At 39.1% G+C, this 13,817-nt stretch overlaps 3 protein-coding genes across 3 annotated transcripts; 2 read left to right on the top strand and 1 right to left on the bottom strand.

Moving 5' to 3' along the window:
* Positions 1-6,162: 6,162 nt before the first annotated feature.
* On the bottom strand, positions 6,163-7,120 carry san (Probable N-acetyltransferase san). Its single transcript, XM_067778250.1, has 3 exons — positions 6,968-7,120; positions 6,568-6,891; positions 6,163-6,513 (listed from the first exon to the last, which is right to left on the bottom strand). The coding sequence occupies exons 1-3, from the start codon at positions 6,973-6,975 to the stop codon at positions 6,294-6,296; spliced, it is 552 nt and encodes a 183-aa protein (XP_067634351.1). The 5' UTR covers positions 6,976-7,120; the 3' UTR covers positions 6,163-6,293.
* Positions 7,121-9,150: 2,030 nt separating this feature from the next.
* eEFSec (eukaryotic translation elongation factor, selenocysteine-specific) lies at positions 9,151-10,908 on the top strand. Its single transcript, XM_067778249.1, has 3 exons — positions 9,151-9,475; positions 9,535-9,800; positions 9,854-10,908. The coding sequence occupies exons 1-3, from the start codon at positions 9,208-9,210 to the stop codon at positions 10,889-10,891; spliced, it is 1,572 nt and encodes a 523-aa protein (XP_067634350.1). The 5' UTR covers positions 9,151-9,207; the 3' UTR covers positions 10,892-10,908.
* An 879-nt stretch (positions 10,909-11,787) lies between these two features.
* bisc (biscotti) lies at positions 11,788-12,764 on the top strand. The gene is made up of 3 exons (XM_067778248.1): positions 11,788-12,058; positions 12,114-12,195; positions 12,265-12,764. The coding sequence occupies exons 1-3, from the start codon at positions 11,881-11,883 to the stop codon at positions 12,539-12,541; spliced, it is 537 nt and encodes a 178-aa protein (XP_067634349.1). The 5' UTR covers positions 11,788-11,880; the 3' UTR covers positions 12,542-12,764.
* Positions 12,765-13,817: the final 1,053 nt, after the last annotated feature.

The raw sequence follows: 13,817 nt of genomic DNA, 5'->3' as shown, positions 1-13,817 counted from the left end.
ATTAAACGGATGGTTGGTGTCATGTGGGGACACATTGCAAGCGTGGCATACATTTTGTATGTCGGGGTTGATTCTGGATAGATAAGAGTTTAGCCTGTTACAGTATGCAGAACGACGTTGAGCTAGAGTGACTCACGTTTCCCTGGGGAGTATGCGTTCATCTTTGGGTACTGTTCTTTGAGTACTGGATTCACCGGTAAATTCCTGGCATAAAGGTCCGGCGCCTGTTTGTGGAGTTCACTAAGGACCTACCTGTGTTTTTTGCTTCAAACAGCTGAGTTCTCAGGTGCCGTATTTCCTCATAATGCTTACGGAGATGACTCCTTAAGCCCCTAGGCGGTGTTGGCTCGTCAATCAGGTGTCTGTTGAGATGCCCAGGTTTCTGAGTATTCAACGGGAACTGTTCGGTAAGCATCTCATTTCTCTCCCTGATGGGGAGTATTCTCGCCTCTTTATGTAGATGGTGTTCTGGGGACATAAGAAGACAACCTGTGCACTCATCTTAGATCTGTATTTAAAATGAACGAAATCGGACTATAACCACGCCCACTTTTTCGATATCGAAAAACCGAAAAAGTGTGATAATTCAATACCAAAGACGGCACCGCCCACTTTTAAAAGAAGATAATTTAAAAGTTTTGCAAGCTATAATTTGGCAGCTGAGTATGTAATGTTCGGTTACACCCAAACTTAGCCTTCCTTACTTGTTTTCGTCTAGGTTAGGTTGAATTGGCCGGTCCATGAGGACCTCACATAGACTGAATAAGTCCGTGGTGTTACCAGAAGTTTGTTTTAACGACCAAACTGATAAACCCTATCAAAAACCAGGACCTATGTTATATAATAACTCCGTCTTCTTGGCAAATACTAGAAGCTTCCTAGGACTTAAGCCACTTGCTGCTTCTAGATCTGACAGCTGTATCACTCCTAATAGCTGAAGTCTTAGCCTGGCAAGCGCAGGGCACGAGCATAGAACATGCTCGATCGTTTCCTCCTCCAGCCCGCACTTCCTACATCTGCTATCACTTATCAAGCCTAATTTAAAGGCATGTGACGCCAGAAGGCAGTGTCCAGTCAGAATACCCGTCATGAGTCTACAGTCCTCTCTTTTTAATGATAGATAGAATTGTTTTCGTCTAGTGTTCTTCGATTTCCACTATACGTACATAATTACGATGACAATACATGACATATGTATACTTTATCTAGAGCCCTACCTATATAAAGTCTCATGCACTTGTGTATAACTTGTGTAAACATTTTTGTTGGCTTTGTTATAAAGCCATTAACTGGATTTTTTCCTCTTACAAACCCATCTATGGTAATTCTTTAAGCGGGAGTCGTTGGTGCCGTATGTCGTATCACTGTAGTCGTATCCCTAACGTAATCAGCTATTTATCGTTACGACGGTAAACCAAAAACCAATTGGTTGGCTACGATACGGTTACGACCTTAGCGGCACCAATAATCGATAGCATTGATTCCATAAGGTTGGTGGAATCAGCTGTTATAAGGTTACCGATACGGTTACCGATAAAGCACCAATGTCTGCAGCTTTACTTTAGCTTACAACTGCGAAAGCTCGTCCAAAAATATCGGGAGGTGTCAAAAGACACGTTTTGGACCCAGGACCACGAATCCAAACGCGGAAAATAAAAAAAATGGTATTTCTGTCAAAAGATATTTCCAGAAAACCGAAAAATGGCCTCGGAGCACTCCGTAACCGGGGGTGTGATCCATAGTATTTTTGCGCAGAATAGCTTTCAGAATTGGCGATCTTCGGCAGCGAAGTGTGGATTCAACACCGGTTTGGAGATCAAAACTAATGAAAAATCAACAAAATTACAACAACCACATGAAAACTTTCTATTTTGTTTGCAAATACATATCTCTGGAAAGAAATAAAATCTTCAATTTTCCGCTATCGGATTCGTGGTGCTGGGTCCAAAACACGCCTTTTGACACCTACCTATATTTTCGGACGAGTTTTAGCAGCTGTGAACTAAAATAAAAAATTACCGTTGTTAAGTACTTGAGCTATCTATTATTTGTTCTGGGTTAGCCGGTTTAGAATTAGTTTATAAGCAATAGACCCAACTGTTTTTGTTGTAGCGTAAAAGACACTCCCCGAAAGCCTTGGGGAGTGTTATCGATGCTGATGGTACTTTGCTGGATGCAGATCCGGTACGTTCCGGTACCAAGCGCGACCATCTTCGGAACGATTTTTTATGACCACATGCGACCTTCTTCGCCATACCGCCCTCCCACCCTCCGACATCCTAGATATATGAGGATTGCGGGGTCGCCAGAGTCTCGGCTGTTAATAAAACAGGATTCGCCACGGATAGGTGAGGTTGAAAATTGGGAGAAGCTATATCGCTGGCAACCTGAAAGGGTTGCGCTACACAGCCCCTTGAATCTGGTATTTCAGTCGCCTCTTACGCCAGGCATACATATGTATTTACCGTGTGTATATTCTGACCCTATAACCCGCTGGGGGACAATGGACCCAAAGCCAACTAATGTGAACTGGTTTCAATTTTAAAGTCTTATTCACTTGTGTAATTTTTTATAGAGGTAATAATTTTGTGTCTGTTGACTGTACATAAGTTAAGCTATTATGTATATATGAGTATAATTAATTAAAAATCAATTAGATCACAGATAAGTGAGGGTGTAATTTATAGTGCTTAGTTATGTGTGTCGGCGGCCACCGTGGTGTGATGGTAGCATGCTCCGCCTACCACACCGCATGCCCTGGGTTCACACCCCGGGCAAAGCAACATCAAAATTTTCGAAACAAGCTTTTTCAATTAGAAGAAAAGTTTTCCAAGCGGGGTCGCCCCTAGGCAGTGTTTGGCAAGCGCTCCGGGTGTATTTCTGCCATGAAAAGCTCTCAGTGAAAACTCATCTGCCTTGCAGATGCCGTTCGGAGTCGGCATAAAACAGGTAGGTCCCGTCCAGCCAATTTGTAGGGAAAATCAAGAGGAGCACGACGCAAATTGGAAGAGAAGCTCGGCCTTAGATCTCTTCGGAGGTTATCGCGCCTTACATGTTTTTTTTTAGTTATGTGTGTTCAGGCCCGTAGCCAGAGATTCGTTTCGTGGGGTGAGAGGGGGGGGGGGGCTTAACTGTTAACAGCTGTTTCTCGCAATTTCTTTTTTTGTATATAAATAAAAAATAAATGAAAGGCGCGATAACCTCCGATAAGAGATTTAAGAGATATAATGTGGTACAAAATTTCATATACAACTTTCTTTTACAATAACCTTTTCATCAAAGAAGTAGCTTTCTGGATTTGTTTTTTGATAAAATATCTATTACATGGTCAAGATCAACAGCAATATCCCAGTCAATGAAGATCATAGCGAATGAACTCAATCTTTCATGACTCATTACACTCCGAGGTAAAGTTTGGATTCTTTTCATGGTAGAAAATTATCTTTCCACGCTCACCGTTGTCACGGGCAAAGTTGCCAAGGCAGTGAGAAGAATTTTTATACCACGGTAATAGTTTCCATCGCAGTACTCCAATAGTTTTAAAACGTCGGGTGCTTTTTCAATCGACGATATTTTCGCACACCACAACCTATATTCTGCCTTTACTGCTGTTGATGATATCTGAACTTCGAAGAATGGCGCCAAGTTGTCAAGCTCCTTACATCAGCGAATCCTGGAAGAAGCAGTTGGAAGCTCGGTAGAATATCTTCGTTTTTTAAAAATTGTTTTTTAAGTTTTCAAGTAATGAATCGATGCATGGTAGGAATATTGCGATTCTGAAATACGCTTCACTCGACGTTTGACGCGATACCACACTTGGAGCACGGATTTCACCGTCAAAAAAGTCTTCAGCGATTTCTGATACGGAAGGAAGACTTTCCCGAAGAAATCATCAACAGATTGTCTAATTTCGCGCAATGACTGTATTACTTTCTTCGTGCGGTTTATAGCAGAGATAAAGTCTAAAGATTTTTCTTGGAGAAACACCGAGAGTAGAAGAGTCAAACTAAGCAGTTTTTCAGATACCAAAATACTTACGATAAAGTCACTTTTTTGAATTGCAGCAAAAAGGGCAGATGCTGTTGCAGATATCGACCACGTTTCGACAGCTACTTAATCAACACTGATAGCAATGCATTCAAAAAGTTCCATGAATGTCATTATTAAAGAAAATCCAAAACCGCTTTCGCCATGCTTGACATTCGAATTTGCGAGACGCGAGTTGAGAAAATTACCAACAAAAAAAATACTTCCTTGGAATTTCGTGCCTGTGTGTGTCTTGTAGATATTGTTGGCACTGTAAAAAATTAATTTAGATTAGTGCTGGGACTTTCCGCATATACGAATATCCGGATTTCCATCCGGATATCCGTTGACACGTATAAAATCCGGACGGCATGGTTATCCGGTTAATATTCCTTTGTGAAACTATCCGGATATCCGGATTTATGAAGATCCGGTTAATAACCGTATTTTTGGATATCCAGTGAAAGCAACCTATTGATGTAATATATATGTTTATCAAACATTAATAACAATAAATTCGTGGGGCATTTAAATCAATTAACAGCGTTTTTTCACAATATAAACAAATGGCACTCTTCTTATTTTCGCTTGTTTGTAAAATTGTAGTTTTTTCAATTTTTGACGTTAATTTGACGTTGTTTGCTTCGTTCGGTTCTGATATGCAGATATTCAACTTTTATATTCCGGACACCCGGATTTTCCGTTTGTGAATCCGGATATCCGGATAGACGGATTTTTTGCTTAGCTATCCGGTTATTCGAATATCCGGTTTATCCGGATAGTTGAAAAATCCGGATGCAGTTCACAGCCCTCAGTTCTTAGGCTGAAATGCTTTTTTTCATATACTCCGCTTTACACAATCGTGATGCAAAATAAACTGCTGCAATAATGATTTAAATGTAGCCTTGCCCCTACACGTACAGAAATTTCAATACACAAATTGCAGAATTTTTTTCGTGTTTTTTTTACATTCTGAACAAGAAAAAAATGGTAATCCTCTATGAACATGGTAATCGCCCCAAAAGCGGGAATAAAATGTTTCAAATGTTTATCCCCGACAATGTTTATGCCAAGACTTTCATGCAAGTTGCGCCGTGCAACTGTTTAATATTTCCTACGCGTTGGCGGGACCGGGTTGTTGCTGTAGCGATAAGGTTACTCCCCGAAGGCTTTGGGGAGTGTTATCGGTGTCATGGTCCTTTGCCTTTGCAGATCCGGTACACAGCACCATTTAGGTGCTAGTCCGACCATCTCGGGAACGATTCATATGGCCACATTAAACCTTCAGGCCGTCTCTCCCTCCCCACCCGCAAGTTCCATGAAGAGCTTGTGGTCGCCAGAGCCTCGTCTGTTAGTGTAACAGTATTCGCCACGGATAGGTGAGGTTGACAATTGGGTTTGGAGAAGCTATATATTGCGCTGGCAACCTGAAAGGGTTGCGCTACACAGCCCCTTGAATCTGGCATTTTAGTCGCCCTCTTACGACAGGCATACCTACCGTGGGTATATTCTGACCCCCTAACCCGCTGGGTGAGCCAGGACGGGATGTATGTGTTCTCTGCTGACTCCGAACAGCAACTGCAATGCAGATTTACTGTGCTGTTCATGCCAGAAATACACTTTGAGTGTCTGCCAAACCAGTGACGAGTGGCAACCTCTCTAAGAAACCCTTTTTCTAAAATTTTTAATTAAATACCTAAGACCATCGCCAAGATATTCACAATAAAACCGAAAAATTACCGTACGGCTCTTAAGTCGCGTTGCCATTCTGTATGTGCGGCCTCCAGCCGCGCTTGAAAAAAATTACCCAGTGGTGGGACCCACACCTGTTGGGATCAAAACTATTTTCGCGCAGAACACCTTTGGCCATACGTCTGAATGTATGTAAATACAACAAAATCATCGAAACAACAACCACTCAAAAAACTTTAAACTTTTTTTTGAAAACATCTCGTGAGAATTATACTTTTTTCGCCTTCGCATTATTTACACTCATGATTCAATCAAAAGCAATTGAATCATGATTTACACTGAGGTGAAAACGCATCTTTTTACACCCCTATTGACATTTTTGGATTTGTGTAGTTATCCCTGTTCTAGACTTAAACCAAAAAAATTTTCCAAACCAATAGCATCTTCTTTAAAATTAATTTATATATTAGTTGATTTTTATTTTTTTTTTTTGTAATGTGTTTTAATATAACTAAAATTGATCACAAGCACAACAATATTGGCGAATTTGAGTTGTACTCCCTTCTCTTAATGGCTTAAGCTTTCTTTTCCTTTCTTTCCAAATGTCCATTGCTCTGTGAGGTATTGTGATTGATGTTACCACCACCAGCATTATTTGTAGTTCGCAATGCTTTTTGTAATACATATGCGTCCGCAGGCTCAATACGCTTATAATAATGTTCCTTGGTTTCAACAATTTGGAATCCGAATTTCTTGTAAAATGCTATAGCACCTTCATTATTGACTTGCACGTGCCTAGAATACAATAACAAGTAATAAAATACATATGTATACAAAAATATAATATACAGGAAGATGCTGTCGAAATTCCCATCTTTTTCAGCATAGTTTAGTATATGTTGGAACATGACTGTGCCTATGCCAAGACGACGATACGAAGATAAACAACCCAAAGTCATGATATACAGACGTCGCTGATTTTCCGATGTATCAATACGGCAGCATACTGCACCAACGACAATGTCATTGTAGTATACCAATTTCGCTAATTCTCCTGCTTCAAGGACATCAATGTAAAATTTGTGGTTGTACGATACAGGAAATACGACACGATTAAGTTTTTTCAGTTGTTTGATGTTGTGTGGCGTTACATCGCCCAATTCGATATTTGATCTGCGTGCGTTAAAAGGATGTTAGAAATATGTATATTTTAAGGTAATTCTCCACAACACTGCACAGATGTACAAACCTCGTCATTTATGGTGAAAAAGTTAAAGATTTCTTTCGATATAAAAAAGGTTATTCTAGCCGCTAATATATGTAAGAAAATGGCCAAAAAATATAATAAATTACGAAGTTTGTGGGCGCTAGGAGGCGAGTTGCATTTCTTATTTGTCAAATATCGAACAGATGTCGTGGAAAATGATGCCAGTGTTTAAAAATTTCAGGCATATATTTTACTAAAACTATCGATAGTTTCCTAGGAATAGATTGTTCGATATTTTCTGCTGACTGAAAACTTATTTGCACCTAAGAGGACAGAATAAGCTACAAGCAATACTAAGCAATTAAAACACTAGCTGGCTTACCGAATTGCATGGAAAGCAACAATAAAAAGTAATCGAGTTGAGTTGGCTAAGCGGATTCAGATGAAACCGCTAAGATAATTGTCGACCTGATTGATAGTGTTGTATAGCGTTGCATATCCAAAAATAGGGCCCTATTGTGAACGAGCGAATGAAATGAACATATGAATGTGCAGATAAACAAAAATAACAAAATAACAGTGTGGCGGCAGGGTGACATACATACAAACATACACACGCATTTCATGTATTTTGTTTTTGTAATTCTCTGGTTGAGTGTCAAAAACATACTGCGCTAGAAGTCGAAATGTCATAGCAGCTAAAAAAAGTAACAATTAGCTGATAAACTTCCACCATCTGTATGGTTTTGCCATAATGAAACTGTTTAGCTAGTTGAAGCGTTTTTTTCAAGCTCGCTTGCAAAAAAAAATAACTAATATAGTTCAGAATCCGATGACAATGCAATAATAAAAAAAAAAATTTTTTTTGCGCATGGAACGAAATATTTCCAAAAATCGTATTTGTGGTCAGATTTGGTTCATATTTGGAACAGATAATACATACATGAACAGAAAGCGACCTATGGAAAAAATCGCCGCCAGGTGGCACAAGGATCGAGATATCTCAAAAAGATCGTATTTGTAGTCCGATTTGGCTCATATTTGGAACGCGCAATACATTCATGAATAGAAAGAGACCTATGAAAAAATTGCCACTAGGTGGCGCAACGATCGAGATATTCAAAAAATCGTATTTGTGGTCCGATTTAGCTCATATTTGGAACACATAATACATACATGAATAGAGTATAACTATCCTCTTTGGTTATAGGCATTTAAGCATTCAGTGTACAAGTAACTGAGATGCCGTTTCTTAGATAACAATTCTACATCGTATGTAGAAATGTTGCCTTCACAGCATGTACGATGGACGAATTTTTTACAAAAGCCACCGCATGGCACAATTAAGAGTCTCACTTTGGCCAAAACACTAATCGCCAACCTTATGGAAATCAATGTAATCGATTATTGGTGCCGCTAAGGTCGAACCGCATCGTAGCCAACAAATTGGTGTTTGGTTAACCGTCGTAACGATAAACAGCTGATTACGTTAGGGATACGACTACAGCGATACGACATACGGCGCCAATAACTCCCACTTTAGCCCTGAGCTCAGTGCATCTAACTCCATCCAAAAAAAACATAACTTTCATATGTGAATGCCAATTTTGTAAAATAAAGGTTAAATTGAATTTGGGCTTAAAAATTGCATTTAAGCCTTTTCACTTATATAAGGCGCCTAACAGGAGCCAAACAAGAGCATTTTTAGATATAGACAATCTTATATTGTACCATATATAGAAAAAAAGATTAATTTATCATGGGAAAAATTCCTAAAGGAAAAAGAGTCTAAATAGACGATTTTGCAGTTGGCCGATAGATGGTTTTGGATTCAAGGGGTTGTGTAGCGCAATATATAGCTTCTCCAACCCAATTGTCAACCTCACCTTCGAGCGGCGAATCCCGTTTCACTAACAGACGAGGCTCTGGCGACCCCAAGCTCCTCATGGAACTTGGTGGTGGGGAGGGAGGGATGGCCTGAAGGTTTAATGTGGTCATATAAATCGTTCCCGAGATGGTCGGGCCAGCACCTTAATGGTGCTGTGTTAGCGGAGCGTATCGGATCTGTATCCGACAAAGGAACATCACATCGATAACACTCCCCAAAGCCTTCGGACTATACGGGAGTGTTCTTGTAGGGTACCTAAACCAGACTGAATACATCTGGCAACCTTTTACACAGTTTGAACGCCACAGTACATTATGATTATAAATAAACATCTGGCGCAAATTACAATTTTATACTAAAACCTGCTGGAATTACTAGATGTAAATAAGTTCAAATGATAAATATCAATATTGGCCTTTTAGGACATGTCGATAGTGGTAAGACGACTTTGGCGCGTGCCTTGAGTACGATTGCTAGCACTGCAGCATTTGATAAAAATCCGCAATCAAAAGAACGTGGCATTACACTCGATTTGGGATTTAGTGCAGTAGTGGTCGAAGCACCGGTAGGCCTCAAAGATGCTGCACCTGATGTGGAGCAAGTACAATTTACGTTTGTAGATTGTCCCGGACATGCAAGCCTTATACGTACTATAATAGGAGGTGAGCTTATGTGTACAAACATCTGTGTGACCGTGTTCCTAACAGTCTTTGCTTTTAAGGCGCGCAGATAATTGATTTAATGTTGCTGATTATCGACGCACAAAAGGGAATACAAACACAAACTGCAGAATGCATTGTTATAGGCGAATTATTGAAACGTAAATTATTAATTGTTGTAAATAAAATTGACTTGTTGGAGGAGTCAACACGCACTGTTCAGTTACAGAAATTGAATTCGAAGCTGCGTAAAACGCTTGAACAGACTACATTCGATCATCAGAGCAGTATTATAAATATATCTGCTTTGGAAGGAATAAACATTGAGGCAGGTATTAAAACACTTAATTATTTAATCCACATTTAACCTCTTACCTACAGGCTCTCTTGGATAATATTCTGCAACAATTAGAATTACCAAAACGTAATAAAGGCGCGCCATTCATTATGTATACAGATCACTGCTTTTCTATCAAAGGACAAGGCACTATTTGTACGGGAACCATAATACAAGGCTCTATCGCTGTTAACGATTTAATCGAAATACCAGCAATTAAAGCGCAACGCAAAGTAAAATCAATCCAAATGTTCCATCGACCTGTATTAGAGGCAGCAATGGGCGATCGTGTAGGCATTTGTGTGACACAATTCAATGCAAAGCAAATGGAACGTGGCATATTAACAAAAATTGGATATCTGCATAGAATTTATGCTGCATGTATACGCGTGAACCGTATACGATTTTATAAGTTTGCAATACGTTCAAAAAGCAAATTACACATAACTATTGGTCATGAAACTGTTATAGCAAATATAACAATTTTTAAAGGAGTAAAAAATAGTCCATCAACGGACATATTTGATTTGAATACTGAATATGAATTTGTTGAAGAATTGGAACCTCTAACGAGTATGCCACATGAGGATTTGGTATATGCTTTACTCGAATTTCAAACACCTATACTAGCGAATTTAAATGCAACGCTTATTGCAGCTAAACTGGATTTAGATGCTCAAACTAGTTGTTGTCGCTTGGCTTTTTGGGGCCCTATGTTGTGGACTACTCACTCTAACAATTACACCATGGATGCTTTGCCAATGTTCAAAGTATTTAAGCCGAAATTACGACAAGGATATATACAGAGGCTTTTAAATAAAAACGCAGTAATTGTTGAAAATCTTTTCACGAAGCAGGGTAACCGTGATATATATGTAGGAAAAGTGGTAGAGTTATCGACAGGTGAACGTGGTGTAATTGAGAGCACTTTCGGACAAAAATCGAAAGTTAAGGTGAATTTTCCTGATGGTCTCAAAGATGAAACATTTAATGAATTAAAAAGTGGACGCTTTGGTAGTGTTCAAGTTTTACTTAAGTTCAAAAAGTATATTTTCAATAAACAAATGTCTTTGGCACAGTAAGAATTCTTAAGAATTTTCATCAATTCCCAAATCTAAAAATGAAGGATTGACATTAATTGGTAACCAGATAGAGAACTGGATGCAAACTTTTTGAATTTTGAATGGCGGAACCAGGAACAGGTTGCGGCCGGAAATGAGATCATTGATACTTTTTAAATATGATTTGGCACTTCAACTTGTGTATTGAGTATGATTCTAGTGTTGTTGTTGTTCTACTAAATTTAAATACACTCCCCGACGATTTTGGGTTTAAGGTGCTAGCCCGACCATCTCTGGAACGATTAATATGACCACATTAAACCTTCTAAGGCCATAACGCCCCCTCCCCCACCCACCCACAGCCTCTTAGTTCCATGAGAAACTTGGGGTCGCCAGTCTCACCTGTAAAATATGTGTATGATATATTCATTTTTGTGACAGGATTCTCCTCGTGCACGTGAGGTTGACAATTGGGTTGTGGAAGCTATAAAGCTTTGTATTGCGCTTATCAACCCCTTGAATTCCCATGATTCTAGTATCCAAGTTATACGATATTGCTTGCATGAGTAGAGGTTGGCGTGTCAAACTGAATTGCTTTGCTCTTCAAGCAATAATTTTTTTGTTTATGCGGCTGTCTGACAGTTGTTTGACATTTCATAATGTTGGTTATAAATAAAATGTTTCCTCTTAATATTAAAGAGAAGTAAAAAAAGGTATATAACAAGTCCTTTCCCTTATAATAATGAGGATTTTTATTTCATTTGGTAGTTGACTCAGCTCACTTAACTGACGGAAACATATTTGGGACGTATCAAGAAATGTTGTGCCCCTATTTTTTGAACAACGAACAGCATTGTCAAATAAAACTGTGTTTATTGCACCCAACAGTTTGACTTGCAGTGTAAACAAATTATTTGATCAGCTGTTTAATTTGTTAGGTTAACCTAATCAATCCATGAGCAAAATTGTTTCTAAAAAGTATATAATAATCTATATAATTTCTCGGGAAAATGGAATGGTTCAGTTCACTGATGCTACTTCTATTTTTCGCTCAGCCAACGCAGCAAATTGATTATGACTGTGATGATTTGTTAATGGGTCAGTATCTTTGTCCGGATCCACGGCGAAAGCAGATCGATCCAAAAACTCAACAATTTTATCGCTGTACAAAGGAGAAAAAAGCAAGAGGTTAGCAACGGTAACAGTAAATATTTAATAGCATTGAAACCTTTTAATTTTATAGTGTGGTGTGTGGCTGTTGATGGCATCAATTGCACGGAAACGGGTAATAATACTTTCACACGCGAACTACCTTGTAAATGGACGTAAGTAGTATTGGGAACAATGTTTATTGTGTAATATATGACTTTTATATCTACACGTTTTACACTCAGCAATGGCTATCACCTTGACACAACTCTATTGCTTTCAGTCTTTTTGGGCATGTTTGGTGTTGATCGCTTCTACTTGGGTTATCCTGGTATTGGTTTGATTAAGTTTTGTACACTTGGCGGCATGTTTTTGGGTCAATTAATTGATATAGTGCTCATAGCCACACAAGTCGTAGGACCGGCAGATGGTTCAGCATATGTGATACCATATTATGGTGCTGGTGTAACAATTGTATTGAGCGATAACTCAACATATCGTTTGCCAAGAGATGATTGGTGAAACACATGTAAAGGATATAAGGATGTTTCGTCTACATAAATAATATTCCATTAAGATTAGACTGAAAATGTATAGTTATGGATGTGGTTATATATGCACACCTGTAGTTTTAGTATATTTAGGGTTAAGAAATTAAGTTAATATATTTCTTTTGTGTAATTACTTAAAAGTCATAACATTTACCAAATACTTTACCAAATAAAATGGTATATTATAAAATAAATTGGTTTTCAGATGCTCCTACGTATAGAATTGAACAGCTTTAACCAGCAGCTATCGGACTATGTTTACATAAATCAAGGCAGCTAATGTAGCTTCCAGATTGATTGTAAGAGGTGAAAGCGTCAGATCTATGAATACTATTCATTGAATAGTCATCGGGCACAATTGCAGCCATTGCTAAATCTAGCATCCGGTCACCTGCACATACCAGTCTCATCATAACGATTAGCCAAATTCATGACATTTGAACCTTATACTTTTTTTTACATTTAGCAACAAATTAGAACGTCTGTAAAGTATATATACATAGCGTATTTTGGACAGATGTGAATCGGCTTGCTTTATTCCCGTTGTAAATCCGACCACACCCGGGCGAACCTCAAATAAGAAAAGGGCACCATTACCTGCAAATACAACCATTTTACAAAGCCTTAGGTAACCTAGTTCAAAAGTTAGAATTTACGAGTGCAACATGAGGGTAACATTTTTTCTAGAAAAGAGGACGCCATTTATTGGCGCTTAACCGTCTAAACGGTTATGGCCATCCCACAAGGCATGCCAGTCGCTTCTTTGTTGGGTTAGCTGACGCCAATTGGTCACACCAGGCACATTTAAATCATATTCCACCTCGTCCTTCCAGCGGATTGGGGGTCGCCCTATTGCTCTGTTTCCATAGGCGAGTTCCGATAATAATACTTTCTTTGCCGGAGCGAACCTCAAACCGGCTGGTCGATAAACACAGGAGGGCGAAATGGTAGAAAAATGGAAAGCGTTGCATCCTCTGCAGTTACTGGTAAGCTATGGTCAAGTAAACTTCTGCCTTACATAAACACTATGCGTCCCACAAAGACTTGGTAACCAGGGGATTTAAGGGGTTAATAAGCGTAATTTCGACCTTCCGCAACCCAATTCGCGCCCTCACCTACGCGAGGCGATCCCTGTCAAAAATATGAATGTATCACATACACATTTAGCAGGCGCGATACTGAAGACCCCAAGTTCCTTAAGGAAATAGGCCTAAAAGGCTCAATGTGGTCATATTAAATCGTTCTCC

This window comes from Eurosta solidaginis, chromosome 3, assembly GCF_040869045.1.
Source record: "Eurosta solidaginis isolate ZX-2024a chromosome 3, ASM4086904v1, whole genome shotgun sequence".
Taxonomy (NCBI): domain Eukaryota; kingdom Metazoa; phylum Arthropoda; class Insecta; order Diptera; family Tephritidae; genus Eurosta; species Eurosta solidaginis.
Note: the sequence above shows the minus strand (reverse complement) of the source record. Positions and strands in the feature narration are given on the sequence as shown.

Excerpts from the sequence above, each read along its gene's own strand:
- san (XM_067778250.1), bottom strand. Across the intron at positions 6,514-6,567 it reads AATTTCGACAGCATCTTCCT|GCACGTGCAAGTCAATAATG; the intron begins GTATATTATATT and ends ATTGTATTCTAG.
- eEFSec (XM_067778249.1), top strand. The coding sequence starts at position 9,208 with ATGATAAATATCAATATTGGCCTTTTAGGACATGTCGATAGTGGTAAG. Across the intron at positions 9,476-9,534 it reads TATACGTACTATAATAGGAG|GCGCGCAGATAATTGATTTA; the intron begins GTGAGCTTATGT and ends TTTGCTTTTAAG. Across the intron at positions 9,801-9,853 it reads TGGAAGGAATAAACATTGAG|GCTCTCTTGGATAATATTCT; the intron begins GCAGGTATTAAA and ends TCTTACCTACAG.
- bisc (XM_067778248.1), top strand. The coding sequence starts at position 11,881 with ATGGAATGGTTCAGTTCACTGATGCTACTTCTATTTTTCGCTCAGCCA. Across the intron at positions 12,059-12,113 it reads AAAGGAGAAAAAAGCAAGAG|TGTGGTGTGTGGCTGTTGAT; the intron begins GTTAGCAACGGT and ends TTAATTTTATAG. Across the intron at positions 12,196-12,264 it reads GAACTACCTTGTAAATGGAC|CAATGGCTATCACCTTGACA; the intron begins GTAAGTAGTATT and ends TTTTACACTCAG.